The 24,216-nt window shown below is 42.6% G+C and overlaps 1 protein-coding gene across 14 annotated transcripts in view; it reads right to left on the reverse strand.

The window, feature by feature from the left end:
- Positions 1-24,216, reverse strand: part of ZNF521 (zinc finger protein 521) — a 232,079-nt gene that overhangs the window by 130,328 nt on the left and 77,535 nt on the right. For 13 of the 14 annotated variants that reach the window (XM_038173878.2, XM_013095734.5, XM_038173882.2 and 10 more), the window contains one exon: positions 5,010-8,362. In XM_038173878.2, the coding sequence (XP_038029806.2) occupies positions 5,010-8,362 (3,353 nt within the window). Of the gene's footprint in view, positions 1-628; positions 8,363-24,216 lie in introns of all 14 variants that reach the window. The other variant, XR_011807511.1, reaches the window with a different exon arrangement.

A 24,216-nucleotide genomic window follows, 5' to 3' on the forward strand; every position in this document is an offset into this window, starting at 1 on the left:
GAAACTCCAGAAGCAGAAAATATGTTTGCCACAGATTAGTTCCACAAACTATTTCAAAGCCAATTCTTTGTGCCAGCAACAAACCTTCTTTACCTTTTTCCAGCCCTGAATCCAAAATCCAGCATGAAAATCACTTGTTCTGGGCCTGAATTCACTAACAGGAAACCCAAGGCACTAGTTCCTGTATTTACATTACAAGTTTATGTGCTTATTCACAAAAATCCTGTAGTCCGAATGATCAGCTTGGGTTGCTGATGAGGAGGCTTATTTTAATTTCTTTCTGTATTTCAATTAAATGCATGACTATTGATTTCAGTGTATTTTTTCAGTTAAAAGCACAGTGATTTATGTTGTTAAAATGCTACTGCCTGCCCTGCCAAAAGCATGCATCTGGGAACATTTCTGGGTTGCTCACAGTCTTTTCTCTCTTTCTGCCTCTGACTGCCAGTGCCTGCTGTTGAAACAAACCAGCTACTTCAAAAGGCAGTTCCTGTTTTCTGTCTTTGAGAGTTTGGCAGTCTTTTGAGGGGTGGGGCTGGGCTGGGGGCAGGAGTAGTAAGAGAAGAAAGGTAGATTCAGGGCCCATGAATAAAGTGAAAGAAAAGTAATGGTAAAACAGTACACCTACCTGAGTTCCAGTCTTTGTCCCAGGTCGAAACCATTTCTGGATTCATCTGAGGTCCGTAAGTTGAGATTCAGGGAGATGCCAGCTCTTCACAGCCATCTGAATTTTGTGATCCCCATCTTCATAAGCTCATTGTCAGCCTGCACTTTGATGGCTCCTTCCAGAACGGTGCTGTGATGTGCCCAGTGTCCCCTGCTGTGACATGCCCATCCTGGCACACAGCTCTGCACAACCACAACAGGACAGAAGAGCAGCCCCAGATTCACACTCATCCTGTTGTTCAGCTGGTTTGACGGTTGCTAGTTCTTCTCTCCTTTGTTCAGCACTTTTGATACTCTCTACTACAGTGAGTTTCTGCAAGCCTTTTTCAACACCTACATAAGCATTTTTATTCCTGCAGTAATTGGCAGTGAATCTGCACTGCCCCTTCTCTACTCAGGACCAGAAAACCCAGCATGTTCTTGTATTATTAATGAAGGACTTTCTGCATTGCCACAGGTAATACAGTATTCACATGAGCTTCACATTCAGCTACTTACAGAAGCAATTATGCTTGCTGAGCATCTACTCTGGATGGTACCAACAGGACCTCAAACTGAGCTCGGTTGCTCACATGGACATGCTAGCACCAGATAGGCTTTACCAATAAACTGTTGGTATAAGCCAGAGTCTGTTCTCCCCTCCCCTGCCAGCTAAGCAATTAACAGTATAATTATTATTCTATAGTTATGCTGGTGTGGTTCTGCATGTAGAAAAGTCGTTAAGCTTCAAAAGTAAAGGCACACTTTCTGCTGAGTCAGGAATCTTCTTATTAGGTGCATGGCAACGCATTAAGGAGGAACAAGAGAGGCATAGATGCACATTTTTTCTTGAACATGGATTTTCATCTTCCAAGTGCTTTACAAAAAAATGTGTTGTGATTAAGCATGGCAACACATTTTTCAGGAACTACCAACCTTATTTTCTCAATAAGAAAAACGAAGCAGAAATTTCAAGAGGATTTGCCCAAGTCAACAAAAAAACAAGTGAAAGAAAAATGACTGATTTCCAGTTTCCAATTCACTACTACATCAAACCTTGTTCTCCACTTTTAAACACTAAGTATCACCAAGATTATTATCCTAGCCTAACAGCATACTTCCAGTAACTTAGGATCTTTACAAGAAACCTACAGCATGGATTCAGCATTTTATTAAGCCCAAAGAATATTAGGGATTTGCCAATTTTAGAATTCTTTCAATAGCTATCTATCCACAATCTGCCTGTTTAAGTCTGTTTGATAGTTTATGGGTTCTGTAGATTCATCAGTATCATGGACTTAATCAGTTCTGACCTGTTCCTTGAGTTGTTGTAACTGATGATGAGCACTGGGCATCACTTCTTGTCCCAACTGAAAGGTAACTTGCAGTGAAGATGATTCAGGTCAACATGTTTCACTTAGCAAGCAGGAGGAGCTCAGAAGGTGATATCTCAGCTGATGACATTGTGCTATGTTAAGGCAATCACATCCTATCACATTATTTTATACAGGCTTAGAAGGAAAGTGCGCCATTTTAAGCATAAGAATACTTCACCAAGAAACCAGAAGTCACATTTTTAGTGTCATCTTTTCTCCTAAAAAGATACCTTCTAGCACTCTTAGCATAGTATTCTTTTAATTGAGTAACACAGGGTATTCAGTACTCTTAATTGTCTGATAACCACCCTCCATATTTTTGTTGCTTCTTGAGTAAAATTACTTGAAGTCTGACAATGCAAACTATACAACTATAAATAATGCAAATGAAACCTTCACTTCCTAATATGATTTTTGGGAGGCTGAAAATTCCCCCAAAACAGCATGTTTAAGTAGCCATTTTCAACATCCCATTCAATTCAACACATGTTCTTCCAGTGGAGTAACAAAGCCACTGCCTAATAATAACTTTTACAAACCCAATTTGTTTTTACTGTTTGTGTTATATGCTTATGTTTTCATTCCCATCAGCCTGGACATCAAATCTATAGTGTTAAACATTTGTGTATTATCACTTTCAATTTTGATTCTCATTGCTATAACGCTTGCATCACTAAAATTTGAAACCAGTAATATCTGTTAGAAAAATAAATTATCTTTCAAGATTTTACAAACATGCATTTATGGTTTCCAAAAGTACTAATGTTTTATCAGGAACTTGATAGCTTTGTGCTTCCCCTGAGAAAAAGAATATGAAAGTCTAGGTTACTTATGTGGAGACTAGAACCACAGGCACTGAAAAATCAGTTTAAGAGCTCTGAATGGAGGCAGGGGGCAAATGGTGATTTGAAAGCACACAAATGCTACTCAATAATCTTGCTCTGGATTAAAAGTTTTTTTCATCTTAAGTACATTTCTAAGATAAAAGCCAAAAAAGAGCAAGAAGAGAAACATGAGGCCAATCAGAAGAAGATACCAGAACCCTGGTTATACCTCATCCAAGTACAAGAAGATTCACTGATGACACTGAAGGTAACTGACCTTATATCACCCCAGAGAAAACCTAAATCTCTTTTTCTCGAGTTTACAAGTAAGAGAAAGCCAAATTGGTAACATCTTCTTATCTTGGTAACTGTCTTAACTTGAATGATTCTCACTGTGCTTGAAGGCTGCAGGAATTGGCTTCCAACATGACTGGGAAGAGCAATTTCAAGCAGTCTTTTGGGGAAAGATGACAGAAATAGAAAACAGGAGGACTCTGAATCCATCAAAAACTTACAGCTGGTCATCCTGTGATTTCTACTCAACAGCAATACTACAAGACATTCAATGGCCTGAACTGCAACTAATGGGAGCCATTCCTTTTTCCCCCTCTTTGAAAAGAAGGTTTTCCTTAGACCTGTTCTTAGTCTAACAACCTGTTCCTCCCATAAAATCCACACCACATCCCATTCCCCAAGTGTGTCCCACCAATGTCCAACGTGCACACTGGAGATGCAGAAGCCATGAAAGCATGGGGTCCTTCCCTGGTGGACATATCCTGCCTGGTATTTCACCCTCCTCTCTCAACTCCAGTTCCCTCTTGGTGGCACTCCAGGTTCTGTACTGCCTCAGTGGCCTCCTCCCAGCCTCCTCCAGCTATGTTCTCAGTAGCTCCACGAAGAGCTACCTGTTGGCCCACGTACCCTTATGTATCACCCCCTCGTTCCTCTTCTGCCTCCCTCCTGCCCTCTGGTTTGCACGTCTATTGGATAGCAGGCTAAGAGATTTCTTACCCAACAGATGGGCTCACAAACAGGGAAGCGAGGAGAGTGATGGAAGAGCAGCTCCTTAACCACAGGGTATCCATATGCATTCACACTGATGGGTTGCACCATGCTCACACCATTGCAGGTTAAAAGCTTCCTTAAAGCAAAAGCTATTACTTCTTATAATTTGCTTGTGCTGTGTTTTTAGGCTTCCTGAACTATAAGGGGTCATTATGCAAGATACCATGCCTAAAATATTAACTCTAGGTCACTCTATTGATAATATTTCTGAAGATAAAACAGATTACCTGCCCTCAGTAAATGACTCCCCTGCCTTCCCCCACTACTCCCCATACAGCCATTATTACTTGGTCACTGACATTTGAAGAGGTAGATGAGATCTTCCGAGAGTTTGACCTTTTTTTTTTTCCTGAAATATTTTTTGACCCTTTATTTTTTTATTTTTTCTGAAATCTTTACTTTCTAGAGTACACCACAGGAATGGGATTTCAATCATCAGATACTAGGTGCTTCAGTGACATCAAAATGTTGTTCATCGGGAATGGAAAGAGAAGTAAAACAAGGAATTATATCACAAAGATTCATTTCCCAATATACTTTAGGCTACTGTTGCGATTCTACTTAATCCAAATATGCTATAAGATGGAAAAATGAATGTCTACAACACAGTTTACAAAAAAAAAAAAAAAAAAAGATCAAGAAAACCCACAACCAAAACTAAAAAAGCAAATCCACCTCAATTTGTTGTTCACAAATATTTTTTAAAAATTCACCCCTTATGCCAGCATTTTGGCTGACTGTATTCTACTCCTCTGCCATTAATGCTCCCTGCCGTAAGCACAACTCCTAGCTGGGGATTCCAATGCGTTAGCAGACCTAGGATAAGATTCCAGATCTCAGTTGTGCTGGCATGAAGACAGGTCTCCTCAGTGATACAGAAGACAATATCCTAGGGAGACTGGAATTAGTCCTATTCCGCACAACTCAATCCAAGACGTAAGGCATACCAAGATGCAAGTAATTACTAGCTAGTGGCTACAGATAGGAATGGAACATGGTTCAACCTAAGCATTTCATGACAAGTGACAGGACGGCTTGAAAAGGGGGGCTTTTTTTCCAACAGGATGGAAAGTGTCAAGAGCAAAGAAAAAAGGGTTACCTCTTCAGTTTGGGAGGGGCTGATTCTGGGCATTGGAGATACTTGTGGTGTTTTCAGCTGTGTGCTGTTGCTGTCTGGAACAAGCTCTCTGTGGATTGACTGAATATGGTTTTGGAGTTCACTTTCTGATTCAAATTTAACATTGCAACTAGAACATCGAGTCTTCAGTCCCCCTGCCTTGCTTTTGTTCTCAATGGAACTCAAGTTCTCATTTTGGCCCATGCCTTGTCTGTTACTGCTTGAAGGGATGTTGACACTTGGGCTACCACTTTTACTGAGATTAACACAGCTAGCACACAGACCATATGGCAGACCGTTGATGTCAAGTTTCACTAAATCCTGTTTCGAACGGAATTCCTTCAGGCAGGAAGCACACTTGTACAGTTTCTGGAGATGCTGCGCACGCCCTGTGGACTGCACGGCAGAACCATTTCCAGTTTTCTGCATGTGGAACGTGCCGTGGATTTTCAGTTCCAGCGTGGAGGTCACAGTCTGCATGCACACCACGCAGCGGAACCCCGTCAACGAGTTCCTCAAGTCAGGGTGCATTTGGCAATGCTCTAAAAATTCCTCCTCACTCTGGAGGGGCATCTTGCAAATCCTGCAGTTTCCAGTGTCCAGGCTCTTACTGTGTGTGACTTTATGCTCAGTAAGAGTCAGAAGAGATGGAAACCGCTCACCGCAGATTGGGCACATGTAATGTTTCACTGGTCCCAAGTGTGTCTGCATGTGTTCTCGGAGCCCATTTTCAGAGAAGAATGTTCGAGAACACACATTACACTTGTAATTCCCTTTGATAAGTTCAGCCTTTTTCTTCACTATGGCACTTTCTCCAGGCCGAATGTTGTGGTCTCGAAGCTGGTGGTTTTGCAGGAGAGTCTCCATGGTATAAGCTGCTCCACAAATGTCACAGCCGTACATAGGCTCAGATGTGTCCACATCTTCTTCGCTGCCATCGTGGCTGTTATGGGACTCCTGGCTATTTGTCAGCAAGGTCTGGAGCTCCACTTCCTCTTTCTGAACCTGCTCAGCTGCCCCGTTCGTCCCACAGTTTGGAGTTTTTGTTTCAAAAACACAATGCTTTTCCCTCAAGTGCTTTTCCAGCAAGATGATAGCGTGGAAAGCTTTGCTGCAGAATTTGCAGTTGTACTTCTTGCTGTGCGTAGTAATGTGACACTGCAGCTCCACCTCTGTACCAAAGGACTCACCGCAGAAGATGCACTTGTGCACTTTGCCTTGGTTCTCCAGGTGGTTGTGTTTAACATGAAGCTGCAGGTCAGTCTCGTTGCGGAAATCCCAGTTGCAAGACGTACATCTGTACACCTTCTTTTCATTGCTGTGCTTCACAGCCAAGTGTAGCTGGATAGAGACCTTGGAGTCAAAAACTTCTTGGCACAAGGTGCAGCGGAAGAATACAAATGTATGCATGTCCAGCAGGTGTTTCTGCAAGTCATCCACAGAAGTAAACTGCTTGTCACAGCTTTCACAGATGTAGTAGGTTGAGGTGATCATGAAATGAATGGTAACATGCTTCAGCAGGGACTCTTGATTGGGAAATTCCTTGTTGCACTGAGGGCAGGTCAGTTTTGGCAGGACGGTGTCGAGATGTGTTTTTAAATGAGTCTGAAAACCGTCCAAGGAAGTATACTTAGCACCACACTGATTACAAATGTATTCACCTGCAGGACGAGGAGGAGCACCTCCAACTGCCTGCATCATCTTTAAAGAGGTCTGCTCAATGGTTACAGGAGATAAGGGACTCATGGCTCTGGATTTTTTTCCATTATGGATGTAATTCAGTGCCAAAGGAATGTTCTTATGGTTCTCCTTGATATGCTTGTTCAGCTTAAGAACGCTATTAAATATTGGAGAATTTGTACAGTAAGAACAAGAATACACTTCCACCACTGGATCTTTTGGGGTTCCGAGCACAGGGGAACCAAAACGGGAACTGCTAAGATCACAATGGACTTGTCTAATATGCTCTTCCAGAGAAGAATCTGTAAGAAATCCCATGTAGCAATGGGGACAAAAGAATGCATTACTGTCCTTAGCAGCAGGGTTGGCAAATCCATGAGAACATCGGATATGTTCCTGAAGAGTGTTGAGGTCATTGAACACTTCAGAGCAGAAGTTGCACTGGTACACCATGGCAGGCATGGTAGAAACAATCAGTCCTGGGTCCGGAGCTTCATGGACTTGCTTAAGATGTTCGTTCAGATTGTAGAGAGATGGCAACACCTCCAAACAATACTGACAGATGTGGGCTTGTTCGGGTTTATCTAAATGCATAGTTTTCAGGTGTATCTGCAGGACTGCAAGGCTGGAAAACAGCTGTTTGTTGCAATAAATGCAGCTGTAGGTAACTTTTGGCTGTTTACTCGAAGGACCAGTGATATCTGGCACTTGCTGAGCTGCCCGCTTCCTTCCGCGGCCTTTCGGTATAGGGGGAGCTGCTTCCACCATCGTTGAACTATCCACCGAGAGATTGGAATCAGGAGTGGTGCTGGAGACCGAGGTGTAGCCAACAGTCACCAACGACGGGCTGTTGCTGTGGTTGCATGACTCTGGCTGCTGGTGACTATCCATGTGGCTGTACAGCTCTTCCACGGTGTGAAAGTTCTCAGAGCAAATGCTGCACGAATTCTTCTTCTCACCATTATGGGCCTGCTCCATGTGATTGACCAGAGACGTTTCCTCTACAAAGAGTTCATGGCAGTAAACGCACTGAAGAGCAGACCGGTCTTCGTTAGGGGAACACTCAGGGTGGCATTCTGCAATGTGCTTCTGAAGATCTTCAGGAAAATCAAAGCCTTCCTCGCACTGACTGCATTTCTGAGTGTCTTTCATTTTCCAGTCCTCCATCCGGGAAGCAGACTGAGAGCCATCCTTGTTTCTCTCGTGAACCTGCATGTGACCGTGCAGCGAACTGGATGACAGGAATCCGCGTCTACAAATGGCACATTTATATGGCTTGTTGGACGTATGAGTCTTTAAGTGAATTTTAAGATGATCGCTCCTGGAGAACGCTGCGTCACACTCGCTGCAGTGATACTTCTTGTCTCCCGTGTGAAGCTTTATGTGGCGGTCCCTGCTCCGTTTGTGTTTGAAGAGACGACTGCAATACGTGCATTTAAAAGGGAGCTTGTCGCTGTGACTTTGCTCGTGGTGCTTTAAGTAGCTGAGGCGGCTGAACGACTTGTCACAGAACTGGCATGGATAGGGCAACCCTGGGCCTCCTTCCTCTTCGCCAAAATCACAACCTTCTCCATGGCTCGGGGAAGTCTGGTCCTTGCTCGAAGGTGATGATGCTGGCCATGAGCAAGTGGGGTCATCCTCAACATCCACTCCATCTGAAATGAAAAAGAAACGTGCCCACAAGATTAATCCCTACAGCTCAAAGGAGACACCGAATGCACATGAGCAATGCAGACCTGCTACTCCTAAATAGCTAAAACATTAAACTCAGAGTAAGATATTTCTTACACCTGTACCCAACAGCTTCAAGACCACATTTATTTTTATCAGACTGTAAAACATTAAAAGTTATTAAATAGTTCTGTGCCCATATTACCTTTTTATTGCTTTTTTATCATTCTTTCTCAGTTGCAGGATATGTATTATACACTGACACCTTTATTAAAATGCAGATTTTAATATATTTAATGTTTCTTTTGTATCCATTGTAAAATGATTTGCATATTATGTGAGCATCTGAAGAGTCAAAGGAAGGGAGAAAATATTACAGGAATGATTTAAAATTAATACAGTCAACCCACATGCCTAATATTTAATAAAAAAAATCCCTCTGCTTTGTCACAGTTTTTTTTTTCCCCTTGAAGTTGATTTTGAACGCAGAAATCTTTTAAAGGCTATTACTGACAGAGACTTGGGTGTTATTCTAAATAATATGAAAAATTACAGGGGGGGAACAGGGCAACAATATAAACAGCAATGTTTTCTCTAATAAAGTGCTACCAGATTTCTCCAATAACTATACAATTCAGTTACTGAAAGCTGGTAGCTGCATCATTAAATGTTCAAAACTAACAAACTAACAGCCAGGATCAAGGAAAATGAGAAAGTTTCGCAAGGGTCAAAAGTGAACAGCATTTTTTTTCTTTTCTAAGTTCAAGAGGTTGCCCACCACTTCTTCCTTTTTGCAAAAGCCTCAGCCAGCTGAACTTCCTTAGTCCAGCAGAACCTGTACTGTGAGGTGATCACAGACAAAGCGACTTGTGAAAAACTGGAAACAGGAAAAATGATAAATGATTATGGTAAAAGCTGAATGATTTATGAGTAACAAGGAAAACACAAAACAGGAATGCTAGCCAGATAATAAACTAAACTAGTTATCCATGATATTACCTCATCTCTAGACAGGGCTTTTTTTCACCAGGTGTGCTCTACAATTTTTACACCTTTTGTTTTAAGTGTAAACTATGTTGCTCCAACGACTACACTCATAAGAATGCTTGAAAGACCACTCTAAATCAAATAATCCTTTTATTCCTTTCCAGGGGCAAGGCTTCATGCTTTTTTTCTTTTTAAATTTAAAATCGATTACGGTAATAGCACAGAAAAAGACAGGATAAACCTTTTTGAAAAACATCTTTCTTCAGATATTCTTGCAAAACAGTTTCTTTGCAACCTCAGCCTTCCCTCAAGAAATTTACTACACTGGCATGAAAGTTGGAGCTGGCCTATATTATGTAAACAAATTCCAAGCCTGCTTTCTTTAAGGTAACAAGATTTTACTAGATGATCAACCTCTTGCTTATCCACAGGAAACAGATGAGGATTCATTCCTTTCCTGCATCGAGAAACTGATGACAACACCATCTCCCTATCAATGCCAGATGGCAACCATCGAACTCTGAGAAAACAACCAAACACCATTCCTGGATCCCTGCCCGTTGACACAATGCTTTTCAGCGTAAGTTGAACACTGGATGGTTTTTTATCCTCTTGTTTACCTCCTGAAGAGGTGGGGGGGTCAAAAATTACACACACCTTTCTCACGCACGGACACCCACTCATACCCATGCCCCAGTATATATCTGCACTTACCTGATGAATCTGCACTACTGGTTTTCATTTAAATAAATTTAAAAAAGCAAATACAAGCCTAGGCATCATGTCTTTGAACTGAAAACAGTGTTTGTTTTTTTAAGAAAAAATAAAATAAAATTAAAATCCTCTCCTCTGGCAAAAGTACTACCATCCCCTAAAAGGCTTTGCAGTGTACTGAAGTGAAGTTGCTCATTGTCATACATACTAAGTGATAGCAGACAGTTGAGTTTTCAAGTTGCTACATTAATGACTGCAATATTCATAGGAGACTTTTGATGTAAATCTGTGTACTGCCCTTTCAAATTGCAGGGTTTGACTCTTAGAATTGGAAATGATCAAAGCAGTGGAAAACCTACTCACAGAAAAAGATGTTAACCTTTTATTACATTTTTAAACTTTATTTTAAATGAATATTTTCAGCCAGGTCTCCTAAGTGGAAAGATGTTCTGTTCTTTAAAAATCAAATGTATTTCTGACATACAAATGCTGCTGGCAGATGAGCAGGAATTTATGTCAAAAACCTGAGCAAAGAAAAATAGTCTGCAACTGCCTAAGCAACATATTTTGTAACCAAATTTAGTATTAAAATGTATATCCTATGCAGAAATGATATATTATTGTATAAATGTTTAGAGGAATATATACTAAGTGTTATAAATAGCGTGCTATCACTGACACGGTAGTAAATCACTTTCTTTTTGTGGCCACTGCCTGCTTGGTTTTACCTATTATACAACTATTCCCTCTGGCTTGTGAACCCCAGCGGGACGTCGGGCTGGCGGCGGGGTCGGGATCAAGCACTGAGCGCGACCACAGGAGAAGCAAGGGGAGCCCCTTTTCCCCCATCCAATTCTCCTTGTTTGCTTGGGGTTCTCTCCTTTAGCTTTTGCACGAGGTAAAACAAAAACAAAAACAAAAAACAAAACACAACAAAACACTGGAGGGGGAATACGGTTACTACAGCACAAGCCTGGTTCTTACTTTCCAACCAGCAAACACAAATGTTTCTGCATGTCACGCTGCTGTTGTTTTTTTTTTTTAATCCAAGCCCATAATAATTCTGCACAGTAATTTTCTTACTGCAAAAAGGAAAAGAGCAAACCATTTAAAGGTCTAATCTAATGTCTTTTTTTTTTTTTTTTCAAATCTGCCCTTTCCGAGCTACCGGAGAACCTCTTCCTTCCCGTCAGGCTCGGGGAACCCCGCGCAGGGCAGCGGGGAGAGGACAACAGGATCTTCCTGAGGCCGAGTGTGACGGGGCAGCCTGCACACGGCAGCGGGGAGGACAACAGGATCTTCCTGAGGCCGAGCACACCGGGGCAGCCTGCATGGCTCTGTGGCTTCCCCTGGGGAGGCTGCGTGGAGGGGGCCCAGCCGGCCGGCGGCCGTGCTCCGGAAGGGGGGCCTCAGCGCACCATTGCACAAAGGGCTCCCGAAGCGGGGCCTGCAGGCCCCTGCTGCAGAGGGAGATGGTTCATTGCAGGCTGGTTTTCCCTGTGCCGACTCCAGCCTGCATGGGATGGACTCACGCCTGGGCTCAGGGGCTGTCTAGAAATGGATCTGGGGACAGCAGTCGAGATGGAAACCCCAACTAAGGGTAGCTGCTGCTGCTGCAGCAGGACCTGAACGGTGGCATTGCCCACCCTACTGTCTCCCCATGCTTCCTCACGAAGATGCAGTGCCAGATAACTAAGGTGCAACTGGCCATTTCCCAATGGCAGTCAGCAGTTGCCTCAGGCTGCCATGTGCTGAGGCCATGCTACGTTTGTTGGCATTCACTGAGCAGCTACGGGCTCCCCAAGTCACCCCAGGAAGCTCCCCACATGTGAGCACTGGGCTCGGGGTGCAGACCCCACTGCTGCCTGCCCAGGGATATTTCACACAGACCTGCTTTGTGTTGGGGGTGAAGTCTGACCCGTGGCTGGGATAAGACTTCAAATCCCTTTTTGCCAATCACTCCAATAGGAAATACAAACAGCTCGCTGCTACTCTGCATACATCCATGTGCGTATAAATCTGCAGACACCTACCCACTGAGCTATGTCAACATTACAAATGCTGATTTTAAATGTTATAACGAGCTGCTTTTAAACACTCTGGATGAAATTCAGATGCACGCATGCAAGTCCCCAGCAGTGGCACACGTCTATCTGGGGCAGAAGAGGGTTCCAGGTATGTCACACAGTGTTTATGGGGGTTTAAAATATATTTTCTCTATTGACTTATTCTTTTTTCTTCTGTACTCACTAAGTGCTACTTACCGTAAATGCCTTTTCTGTGTTATGGCAAGTATTCTGAGTTTCAGTGTGATGCACTTAACATGTCCATGTAAATTTTTAATTTTTGGAACCAGTCACTTCACACTCGCTGACTCTAAGAAAGCCCTAGCACTCACAACCAAAAATCTTTGCTGGAAATCGGCTACAAGGCCTAAAAGTCTATTTAAAGATGCAAATGTGTGTGAATAGTTAGTGCAGATGTTTTTCTCCACCGACTGTACTTGCTGAGTTTCACCATTTCCATAAAGCACATTAAAACAAGTGTGTGAACACTCTGAGATGAAAGTACCAAGCACTCCTGAGACTTCCAGTGGAAAGTAGAGCTGCCTGACTTTTCTCCAAGCAGACAGGAATGCCCATGATTCAGCAGCCTGAGTAAATAAAAGAGGTCCTTATTTCCTAATTTTGCTGGCTGGCCACACTGCAGCAGTCTCTGTGTTGCTGCCAAAGGGGATGCAAAACTGGAACTACACCCAGCAGCTGAAGGACTGTCTTTGTTAGCCAGCCAGGCCTTCCTGACCATCTTCTGGCAACAAAACTACCATATCCTGCAAGGAAGACCTCCATCTCAGGCTTGATAGTTCTCTAGTCTGTCTAATAGGACTAAACAACAGATTTTGCCTGGTCTGTGCTGGAGGAGGACAGCTGGAAACTCAGTTAGTAGCAGAGTAACACCTGTTCAGTCATATTTATGGGGGAAAGTGCTCACTAACAGAAAAGTGAAGTAATACCAGAAGGAGTTATCCCATGGAAGGGGGAGGGAAGAAGGGGGAGCATCAGAGCACAAAAGCACCTCTGTGGAGTTCGCGGCCAGCCACTCATGTGCCAACCTCAGTAGTCGTGAAGTCTTAATAGTGATCTTATCCCTGGTGCTGCTGACTGAATTAACAGTACTGCTTCAGAAAAACTTTATTTAGTCACCAGGAAGGTTTACGACATATGCACACTTTGGCTGGAATATGCTTCAGGGCACTTGCTTTATCATGCCTTGTTTTTCTGTATGTTTTACACACATTTTTGCTGCCACTAGACAAATGGCCGCATTCCTAAAGAAACTATCGGCAAACCTTTGTGCGCCATAACATAGAACATTCCTCTGATAAAGAAGGTTTACAAATATGCAAAAAATATATATTCTCAGTATCCTATAAAAAGTAGCTTTCTATTTTCCCTGTTTTGCTGCTCCTGTAACTGGGACACAGAAAAGCTGGAGCGGTTTGCCTCAGGTTACAAATGTAATCTGTGCAGCAGAGGAAACAGAACCCTAGGTCTGAGCCATCCCTGCAAGAAAAATCCTTTCTCCCCCCTGAAATGCAGAGCTGGCAAAAAGCTTAAGCTGATGGACGCGACCAAGGAGAAAGCACAGCCGCTCAGCTGACAGACACCCTCGGGCGCCGGGTCCTGCTGACACCTTCTCGCCGTTTTGCCCAGTTAATGGCAATGGCAGACTGGTCACACCGCCATCCTGCTGGACCCATCTGAAGCACTGAGTAGCAAGGGACACAGTTTATAACAATGGGTACGCAGGAGGGGAAGAGAGACTAAAAATGCCAAACCAAGTATACCAAGCAGCAGAATGTAAATTTGTCTGAGACATACTTTCGCATGCATACGGATGATGAATATGTATGTACATGTACTCACTGAACCGTTGTGTAGGTATTATTTGTTGTACCACCACCAGCCAAAGACCTGTTCATATACCACTATATGCACACACGTGCCCTCATACACACGACACACATGGAAAGGCATGGATAACATACAAACTTACAGCCTTGTCAGTTTACCAGATGAGTAGCTACAAGACAGAATTCAAACCGCGAGTAAGGAAAGGACTAAGTAGGAGGTAGGTAGGTCAGTTAACTGGATGGATGATAGACCTCCACAGTTTTAAATCCTTGCATTTTTGTGTAGGTAATTGAGTGGAGTGGTTATTATATATCATATAGTTTACTTGTAATGGCTGCTTCAGGTTTTAGTGCTGGACACATTTTATATTATTACTGCCACTAATTGTCTGCAGGGCTACCTTGAAAATGAGATAAGGAATCTAAAGGGAATATGCAGGTGTGAACAAATAGTAAATGAAGAGGTTAGATATTACTGAAATAAAACAATATAATGCTGTGTGTGGAATATATCTAAATAACAAGATCAAAGGACAGTGTTTAAGCATTAAGATTAGTGATGTCCTAGCACATATGTCCCTAAAACAAATGATGGTTTTGAAGTTTTTAATGGAATTAGCAGATAGTACTCACCTTTAAAGTCACTTTAAATAATATATATGTTGTTACATAACATTCTCCATTTGTTTTCAATAGAAATAGACACAGTTTTGGAAAAACTGCAACTTTAATATAACCATCACATTTTTTTCACATCAGTGACCCCACATTAAACTCACTCATTTGTCTCATAACTTATTAAATGGCTTGAAAACTAATACTCTGTAATGGGCATTCAAAAGAGAAACGTGAACTTTAAAAATTATTTATAATTTACAGATGTTTTTAAAATCTATCAATATTTCAAAACTACTTTGGGAGCACCAATTAAATGCATTAACAGTTAGATTACTGGGGGAAAAACATACAAGGGTTCCCGATTAACCAAACTGAGACAGCTGATATGGAAGTTTCCCCGTTTTAAATTTCATACCCAGAAGAAAGGCAGCTCCCAGAAACAACAAATAAGGCCCTTTAATACATCACAGGAAAAAAACTGCTTGCTTTTATAAAACGCCTTTAATGCCTAGATAAGTAGTTAACATTCCCATATTGCTCTCCTAAGGTAACCTATGTCTCCAGTTCCATTATGTCTTCTTCACAAGACATATTACTATTACGTGTGCATAAATGTTTTCCTAGATTGTTGCTTAAAGTTCATTTGAACAGACGGAGCCCGCTGAATTCCATCTTCTACAGCCGAATTAAAGGAAATGTAAGCAGTTCACATTCTGCTCCACCTTTCAGATAATACGCAAAAAACAATTTGCAACTAGAAGAAAACAGAGCAACCCTCGGTTTGTTTGAGGAAGCCAGTATTTTGCGCCTCTCAAGGCAAAGAGAAAGAATAAGTAATTTTCCACAGTCCTGTACATATAACTAATGACAGTCACCATCCTCAAAGCTTATTATACTGCTTTACATAATTGGGAATCACATGTCACACAATTAATTTACAGGGGTTGTTTCGTTGTGACTATACAAGCACTAAGCGATTCAAATTAGCTCGTTTGTCCACTGCTTAAATGTGACAAACACATTTACAACCGTATTTCTTCCGCTGTTAAGTTGCCGTTGCTTTTAGGAGCTGTTTTTGTTTGTTTGTACAGTATGAGTCAGAGACCACCAGGCTTGCTCCATCTGAAGCTACGGTCAGAAAAAAATCACCCTGAGAATAATTACATTGAGAATCAAGATAATGGCAGAGCAAAAAAAAAAACATTGAAACATTCTAGCAAACTTGTACATAATAGCAGTCTACTAAGAACCTGTACATTAAGAACGTCGTGCACCAAAAGTAGTGTTTCAGTTAATTGCTTCTTTAGTAGAAAATAATCATTATAATTTGCGGTGCTGATAACAGTGTTTGTGCAGCTTATTAAGAAGAATGCATGACTAGGGGACAAGAGTTCAGGCTCCTCGCCGGACGCCAGGAATTCCCCATGCATTCATTCTGCTGTCAGTGGGTCGTGCTCTCCCCAGACAGCACCACAATAGGACCAGAAACTCTCCCTCCACTCTTCCCCTAAGAGCAGCTCCTTCCAAAAGCTGCAGAAGTATACAGAAACCTCAGGGACAGCAGCCCCTGCACCACAGTCCTAGTCATAAGGGTATCTTTCCAGTGGCATACGGGTATTAAAATGAGTTGGCTGCTGCCTTCTTTCACAGGTTGCAATAGAAGGAGCGTGTCCAAACTCAGCGAAGCGTAATTTTCTTTCTTCCCTTCCCCAAACCAAACACTCCGGAGGCTGAGACCCTAAAAGCTGACCAAGACCCCACTTCAAAGCTGCCTTCCAACTCCCCCTTCCCACCCAGCCCCCAGACCCGCGGGGAGGAGGGCAGGCTGTCAAAACCTCTGTAGCTGGAGGCTCAGACAAAAGATGGAGCCCCTGAGCAGCATTTGCAGGCAGAAACCCGTGAGATGCCAAGCACCACCTTGGGTTCTCATTTGAATATTGCCCTTCTTTCCCTTAATCTAGAGTTTAATCATGAAGGCCTGCAGGGACGGCTGGGGGTGTACCTCACACTCAGCCGCCTTGCCTCTTTTCATCACATGTGCCTGTCCCTCCCACCTGTGTCTCTATTTCAACCACCCCAATTCCTTGCTTCATTGCCTCGAGACCAGAAATCCACCAGCAAGATGCATTTTGGATGGGGGCTGAACTAGGACAAAGAAAAGGAAGGCAACGTGTGGGAAACAAAAAAAAAAAAAGAAAAAAAAATGAAAAAAAAAAGAAAAAAAAGAGAAAAAAGAAAAAAAAAATGGAATAGATGGTGGGGAGATAGAAAGGGGTAAATAAGTGCCTCTGAAAGAAACCCGGGGAAAGATATCGCAAAGCCTTTTACAGGAAATGGAAAGCAAAACGGAACGAGGAGTAAGTGAAAGCCATGCAGTCAGTTAACGCTTTCGAAAACATATCAGCGCTATTTTACAGTGTGCTAGGATTAAATACAGTAAATAAACACAGCCCTGCTTATTTCTTCAAATGACAGAGACGTGGTGGCGGTCTTATTTACACAGGTGAAAATTCCTGGACCTAGATCTGCAAAGGGACTTAGGTGTCTCCAGGAGCCTAAGAAGCAAAGAAAGCAGGATTCATGGGGCCCCGGGGGGAACCGGGAAAAGGTCTGCAACCTCGCAGCTTGGGCACTCAGCTGGGAGAGGGGAGGACTGGGCTCTTTATACATTAAAGAGTCACTGGATGAAAACAAAAATAAACCTAAGCACAAGGTCCAGACTGCAAGAACCCCTGGACTAACTGAGTGTCCTTCGCAGTAGGTGAACAGTCCCTTCTCAGATGTGCTCCTCCCAGCCCTATGAATACGGCAGTCTTTGCTCCGGCAAGCCCAGCTTCCATGGGAAGAGACCCCTGCAGATCCGAGGACCTTCTGCTTAGAGGCAGGAAACGTGGCTTTGAATCCCTTTGGGATGCTGAGGGAATGAATCTAGGCCTTGTGCCATTCAGCACTTGAACCACCCGGCCCCTGTGTAGGGAAGCCAGGAATGCAGCACTTTCTGCTCTACGTGCCCGCTGGGCCCTAGGCTTCGTACGATGCCCTCTGTGCAGCACGCTGATTAAAGGGGATGGATACCCAGATGCTCATGCTACAGTGGTTTGCAGAGATTGCCAAACCACAGATACCTGAGAAACTTTTGATGAAAAAAAAAAAGAGCTACCTACCACCCCTAGGTAAACCCAGAGAGGTGCGTTTTGGATAGCAATTTCTATTTAGCTTCTTATAGCTCACCTAACATCACATTTTAGACTCTCTTTTTTTAGATCTGACTGTTAGTGCAGATGTGCTGCACATCTGTTAAAAGCGATGTCCCTGAGCAAAGATAACCTTGGTTTTTAAACTAAACCAGTGCTCAGAATGGCACACAAACGCTTGCAGCCACATTTACACAGCACAGTCACCTTGGGGCAGGCTGTCTCTGGTGCCTTCTCACTGTAGTCAAAACGCAGTGCAAGGCAATACAGCCCCTTCTCATCATGGGATAGGTACAGGTAGGTGTGTGTGTAATCCACTGATTTAGAGGTGCTCCAGCCTTTACATGGGACGTACTGAATTTCCCCGTTCATCTGAATGGTCAGAAGACCAAACGCTACTATAAAACTGTCACCTGGAAACTTCACACCTACCACCTGCCTTGCAGGTCCCTAGTCCATGTATGCAAATTTTTGCAAGGTAAGAGTTGCATTTAAAATTATATTTGCTCCATTCAGTTCTTTAATGTTAATACAGACTTATTTAGGTGATTTATTTATAAAACAGATGGGGAGATTCTTTGCAAAAGGCAGCATTCTCCTTCTCCTCTGTGTAATTTCCATTCACCAAAGCCTGCTGAAGCTCGTGATTAACTGTCTGAAATAGAGGCCTCTCCAGAAATAAAGAGATCTCTGCTTTGTTAAAGCCTGTATCTAAAACAACCCTTTGTAGCTTTCTCAGTGTAGAAAGGAAGCCTGGTGTGAAATACAGTAAATTAAGCCTTCTGCTGTCAGGGCTGGAAATAAGAGTAGAGCAGAATAGAGGCTGGATTTGAAATGATTTTTTTTTTTTTTCTATTGGCTTCATTTACATCCTGTCTAAGGTCTTCTGAGCAGCTCAAGGTGTCTTATCTCTGGCTACCAGGGGGTATTTTGCAGTCAAAGCAGTTAACGTACTTTCTCTCTCTCTCTTTTTTAAGGCCATCTTATCTTATCAGACAGATCTCTCCAGGCTGAGGAGAACCCATACTTATCAGTAGCTGTACACTATATTGACAGCTCAGTGCTGCTAGGGACAAATGAAAGCTTAGGGTAAAGAAAGATCAGTTAACCTGTTCCACACTCAGTTTGGACTAATCTTTGGTTTGTCTAACTTCAGGTAACATTGTCTGATGTTGCTCTGTTTACTTGGACAACAGAGGCACACGATCCCAGCTTCAGTTGCTAAATCTGGTGCAGAGGTACAGCGCACAAGCAGCCACTGTAATAATCCCCAAGGCAGTCTGCCTGTTGACCTGTTGACCTCCACCGACTCCTTCTCCAGGTGACCTTAGGGGCTCTGACTGCTCTGGGAGCATCTGAGAGTTGCTGGGATTGCACAGCAAAGTAGAAACTGTGGGCTGCACAGGCTCTCTGTTCATAAACCAGCCTTCCCCCAGAGCAAGGGGAAGTGTGCATACCGAGGGCCAGGAAAGGAAAGTACTCCCCATTCTGTATAAATGGGAGCAATGAGGCTGAAAGTAAGCCTGAAGAGCATCCTGAAAGCTTGTTTTGGGATCAGAAGGTAAGGTGCAGAAGCTGGTATCTCCAGGAAGCACATAGCAGCCTTCTCACCATGAGCAAAGATGTAAATGGCAAGATCCCTCTTGTCCTTTGCTTGGTGTCAAGAGCAGTGAACCAGGTCTCAAAAGTTGCAGTTGCTGCTACTGACAAGCCATTCACCAAAATTTCAGGTGAAAAAACATGTAATTGAACATTAAGCTTTGCACTGCTCCTGCTTTGTACTTTTTTATGCTTATTTTTCCTCTCTCCCCTTTGCGTCCAAACACTTCATGAGCACTTTTGTATTAGTGATAACCCTAGACTTTCCCTGCAGAGAAGGTTCGCTATTAATTGTCCATTATCTTGGTGTGTCAGCACAAAAGAGAGGGAAAGAAATTCTCATCCAAATGGTTTCACCTCCCTCTCTTGAGAGTGATGCCCTTGTCAGGGCATTAAAGACATGAAAACCTGCCACTTATCAGAATTGTGTTTGAATCGAACCACTGTCCTTGAAAACAGTAGACACCAGATACCATCAAAATAAGCCACATTGGGCAGATCTTGTTCTGCTGTGACTCGGGCAACCTTTATACAGCTTATATATACATTTGTGATTGTATATGAATGCTAACATCATAGCTGAGGCTTAAAATCTTAAAATAAGAAAAGTTTGTGCTTTTTCATTTTATAAAACAGTAAGCATATTATAAATGGCAGTTGACAGAACGAAGAAAAGTTGGCCAGCATCTATGTTAAGTCTCTAGACACCGTATTAAAATTTGGGATAGTAGTATGTGCAGATTTTCTGAAAAGAGATTGTTGGAGAAGGAATAAGATACATACGACATTTTTTATGAAACACTTTGGAAGATTTCACCAGTTTAAATAAGCCTGAGGACACACTTGAATGTAAACTCATTGCTGAACCGAATCGTAAAATTTTTTAATTACTTCACACCACCAATTCTTAACAAAACATAATTCAAGCCTATTAAAATGCTGAATTTGCTTGTAGAATGAAACAGTATTTCAAAGAGATCTTTAGTAATTCTATTACTGTGTTCAGAGACGACAACAACAACAAAAAAAGAACTTCAGTTTCATCCACAACTGCAGAGTTGTATCTGTTCTTTTTGGGCAACCCGTAGTTGCTTTTCACAATTTGAAGTCATGAGGAGGGAAAAAAAAAGAAAAAGAAGGTACGCTTTGCTTTTAACAAGTAAACAAGTGTACAAATTAATTCAGAGAGCTGTAATTTTGAAAATTTTCTATGTTTAATGTGCACTGCAGTTAAACTACTTTTTCTGTACAAATTAATTTACTGCATCAGTGATCGATGTTTATGTTTAGGCAATTTTATTTCTCAGTATGGTAAAATTAGACCTAATAGTTGCAACCTGTTATGTCCAATCTGTCACTGAAATTCAAATTGCCTTTTTCCTATTATTCAAGGAGCAATTTGGAGGAATTAAAGCCATCTAAAACCAGAAGACAAACAATTCTCTGTAAGGACTCAATAGCCTGTGTCATCAACCTGCTCCAGAAAGCGGTGGCCTTTCAGAGGCAGAACCCATTCCTTGGCTTCTCAAAGTTCCCCCTCTGCTGAGCCACAAAAGACACCGATGTTTGAAGATGCTGAGCCTTCCACCCCTTAGAGGGACTGTAAAGTCAGGACGTGTTCTGAGCCAGTGGAAAGACTGTCAACTGCTAACAAAAAAGACCCTTCCCTGTATTCCTCAATTGTTGATGCTCACAAGTTTTCAATTAGCCATCCTTGTATCTACAAAAAATAGATTTTGTTCTTCATCTGGGACAAGTTAGTTACTGTCATCTTGTTCTTGTCAGTGAGGCACTCAGCTGCCACAGACTATTATTATTTATCACTTCCAGAACTGAAGCTCACTGGCCGATCTTTGTTTACTAACCTCTGCTTCATTTTTCTTCGCTTCAGTGGGACAGCCGCGCTGTACAACCCAGGTTATTCATTTGCATCACCTGAAAGTTCTTGAGGTCTCAAAGACCCTTGCCCCATCTTACTATGTGCCTTAAATGTATTGATTGCATTTTAATTTCTGTATGGGGTGTTGTCTGCTGTCTCTGTACTGGATTTAAATGTTTTACACTTAAAAGCCTAACAACAACCAGTCTCACAATTAAGAGACAAATACTCACTCTCCTTTTTTTTCTCTCACTTCTACCTTTATTTTCCTCTGTGTGTTTTTGTGTGGGAAGCAGAGATTTATTTTTCTCACATACAGAAAATGAATAAGTTATACTAGCCTGCATACAAGTTTTCGCTCTTATCAGAGATGGATGAAAAAGAAACAGTGAGGTGAGAGATAATGTTGGGTTTGAGGAGCTTTTGCATTTTTTCCAGTTGTTGTGCTTTACACTCCATCTTTTCTCACTTTTAAAATTCCAAGTAGGCTCATTTCTTTGCAAGATTGCTCAGATCATCAAGCTGATTAATAATTTTGCTACTAAGCTGTACTGATTAATGTGGATTAGTCGAGTGATTAATAATTTTATTGTTTTGCAGGACCAAGCTGCCCTAAATGTCTTGGGCTTTGATAATATTTTACAACTGGAACTTCCTCAGATGGATGATATGTAACTTCCTGGATTCCCAATGCTCAGCACGGTGGCATGACCTTACCCCTGGGTTCACTCCTCTGTTTTAGTGCCCATAAACCATTTTCAGATGACAATATTGGAACTCAGACCCTCGCTTCTTGCACCGCACCTCATTGCTACTTCCTCTTCCTCCTATTTGTTTGTTTCATTCCCCTGGTCGACGTTATCAGGCTTATCTCAGCATGAGGTAAAGCACGTCTTTTTGCTGATTCCTAGGCAGTTTCTAGAACAAAGACCTGAACTTTTGTTGGTCCCTCGGTAGCCTGCATAGCGCAAATAGCAACATAATCTACATGGCTTCATATGTGTATGTAATAGTTAAGTCCTTCGATGCGGGATGGATAACAGACACTGTATTCCTAGCATTTGACAGTGGAAGCAGAGGCCATTGTATTCCACGATTACATTTACACACTTCCTCCTGAAGTGGCCAATGAACCAAATCACTATTTATCATCTATTGTACAAGATTTCCTGACCATGCACGTGTTTTGACTTCTGTTTTGCTGATACTGGACTTCACAGTACCGTCAGTCTCCAGAGGAGCATATAAAAGCATGATCTATTCCTAAGACTGAACAGCGGGCTCTGTGTTGGGCAATGCACTGCCCGTTAGGCTGCACTTTCCTGCTAATTACAGTCGAAGTTTTCTTCTAAAGAAAACATGGCATTGCAAACGGCATGGCATCAGCTTGCTTTCTAATTGGAGCTTGCTTTCTAATTCTCCGAGTACTAAGTTTCACCGTAAACACACTCTTCTATATTTGGATACGGGATTTAACCCTCTTAGACAAAATAAGACTTGACACGATTATATATTTATTTGATCTTTTCTAAAGCAAGCCAAGCAGCATAAAGAGCCAAATGCAAAACAGTAAAAGTGGAAAGCAAAATCTAATAGCATGTTACAATATGCTATACACACAGAATTCAAAAGGGACCTGCCAGCCCCAAAAGACTCAATTCCCGACTAGTTAGAGGAAAGAGAAAAACAAAAGGGTAGCAGATGCAAAAACAAAGGTAGGGAGCCCATAAAACAGTCATGGATAGGCCAACTGAAATAAACAGGGCTTGCAGCTTGCCTTAAAGGCAGCCAGCAAGGGGCTCTGGCAGGGAGCTCCACAACGGAGGACAAGAAAGACTCGCCTTCGGCCTGCGCCTGACTCAGCCGAGGGAGAAAAAGCCGACTGTACGGCCAGCTGAGAGCAACTGCCAGGCAGGGACATGGAGTGCGAGGCTCTTACCCAAGAACGGGGGGATTAAAATTTGAACAGCTACATGCATTGGGCTCTATTTTTTTCAGATATCAGCTTTCCATCCCAAAGAGGCTGCAGATCAATTTCAAGGGAAACAATTAGGAGCACATTACAGTAGTCTAGCCCAGATGACTGCAGTATGGGCTACGTCCAAGATAAATAAGCAAACTGTTCACATAAGCTGGAAATTCTTCACTGGGATGTGGAACGAGGGCCCTTCTTGCTGGGGAAGGAACATTATGAAGTTGGTCAATAATACTCTTGACTTGTATCCTGTACTAGCCTGAAAATGTGTCTCTGCATCCAAGACAGCTTCCTGTCTTCTTTATTTCATGCCCATTACGTCGGCAGCCTCTCAACACACACCACCTAAGTGTTCTTCCCTGTTTTCCTCAGTCTTGTACGTGTTGTGCTACAACCAGTTTCACCCCTCTAAAACACGTCTACTTGCAACATGCGTTACGTGCCTGCAAATATACTGCAGACCTCCTGTCAGCAAGCACCACTCAGAGAAGTCCAAATAAAAATACCACATGTTGTGCAATGGAACTGCAACTTGTAGCTCCCCTGGCCCCCCATATCCCACATAAGGACTGAGAAGGAGATGCAACGGAAGACTCCCTTGTGGAAAAAAGCAAACGCTCATCTTGGAATAAGGTATTACCCAATTGCCAAGATGGTATAACCATTTAAACGCTGTAGGACAGATGCCAGATTTGGGGTACTTCCCTGGGCTCCTGAGTCATGGGACAGGAGCCTTCACCTCCAACACGGACATGGTGGCAGCTTGAGAAGCTATGAGCTGGGGAGCGAAGGGTGCACTAGGAGCATGCTGACCATCACAAGGAGCCAGTAACAGCTGTTCCTGCAGAGCTATAGTCTCAACACAGGGTCACTTCAAAAAATTGGTAATCCAGGCAGAATCATGCTGTGGACTGGATCTGGCTTGCAGGACATTTTTTGGACCATGCTGTATCAACTCC

Source organism: Anas platyrhynchos, chromosome 2 (genome assembly GCF_047663525.1).
Source record: "Anas platyrhynchos isolate ZD024472 breed Pekin duck chromosome 2, IASCAAS_PekinDuck_T2T, whole genome shotgun sequence".
In the NCBI taxonomy this organism is placed as follows: domain Eukaryota; kingdom Metazoa; phylum Chordata; class Aves; order Anseriformes; family Anatidae; genus Anas; species Anas platyrhynchos.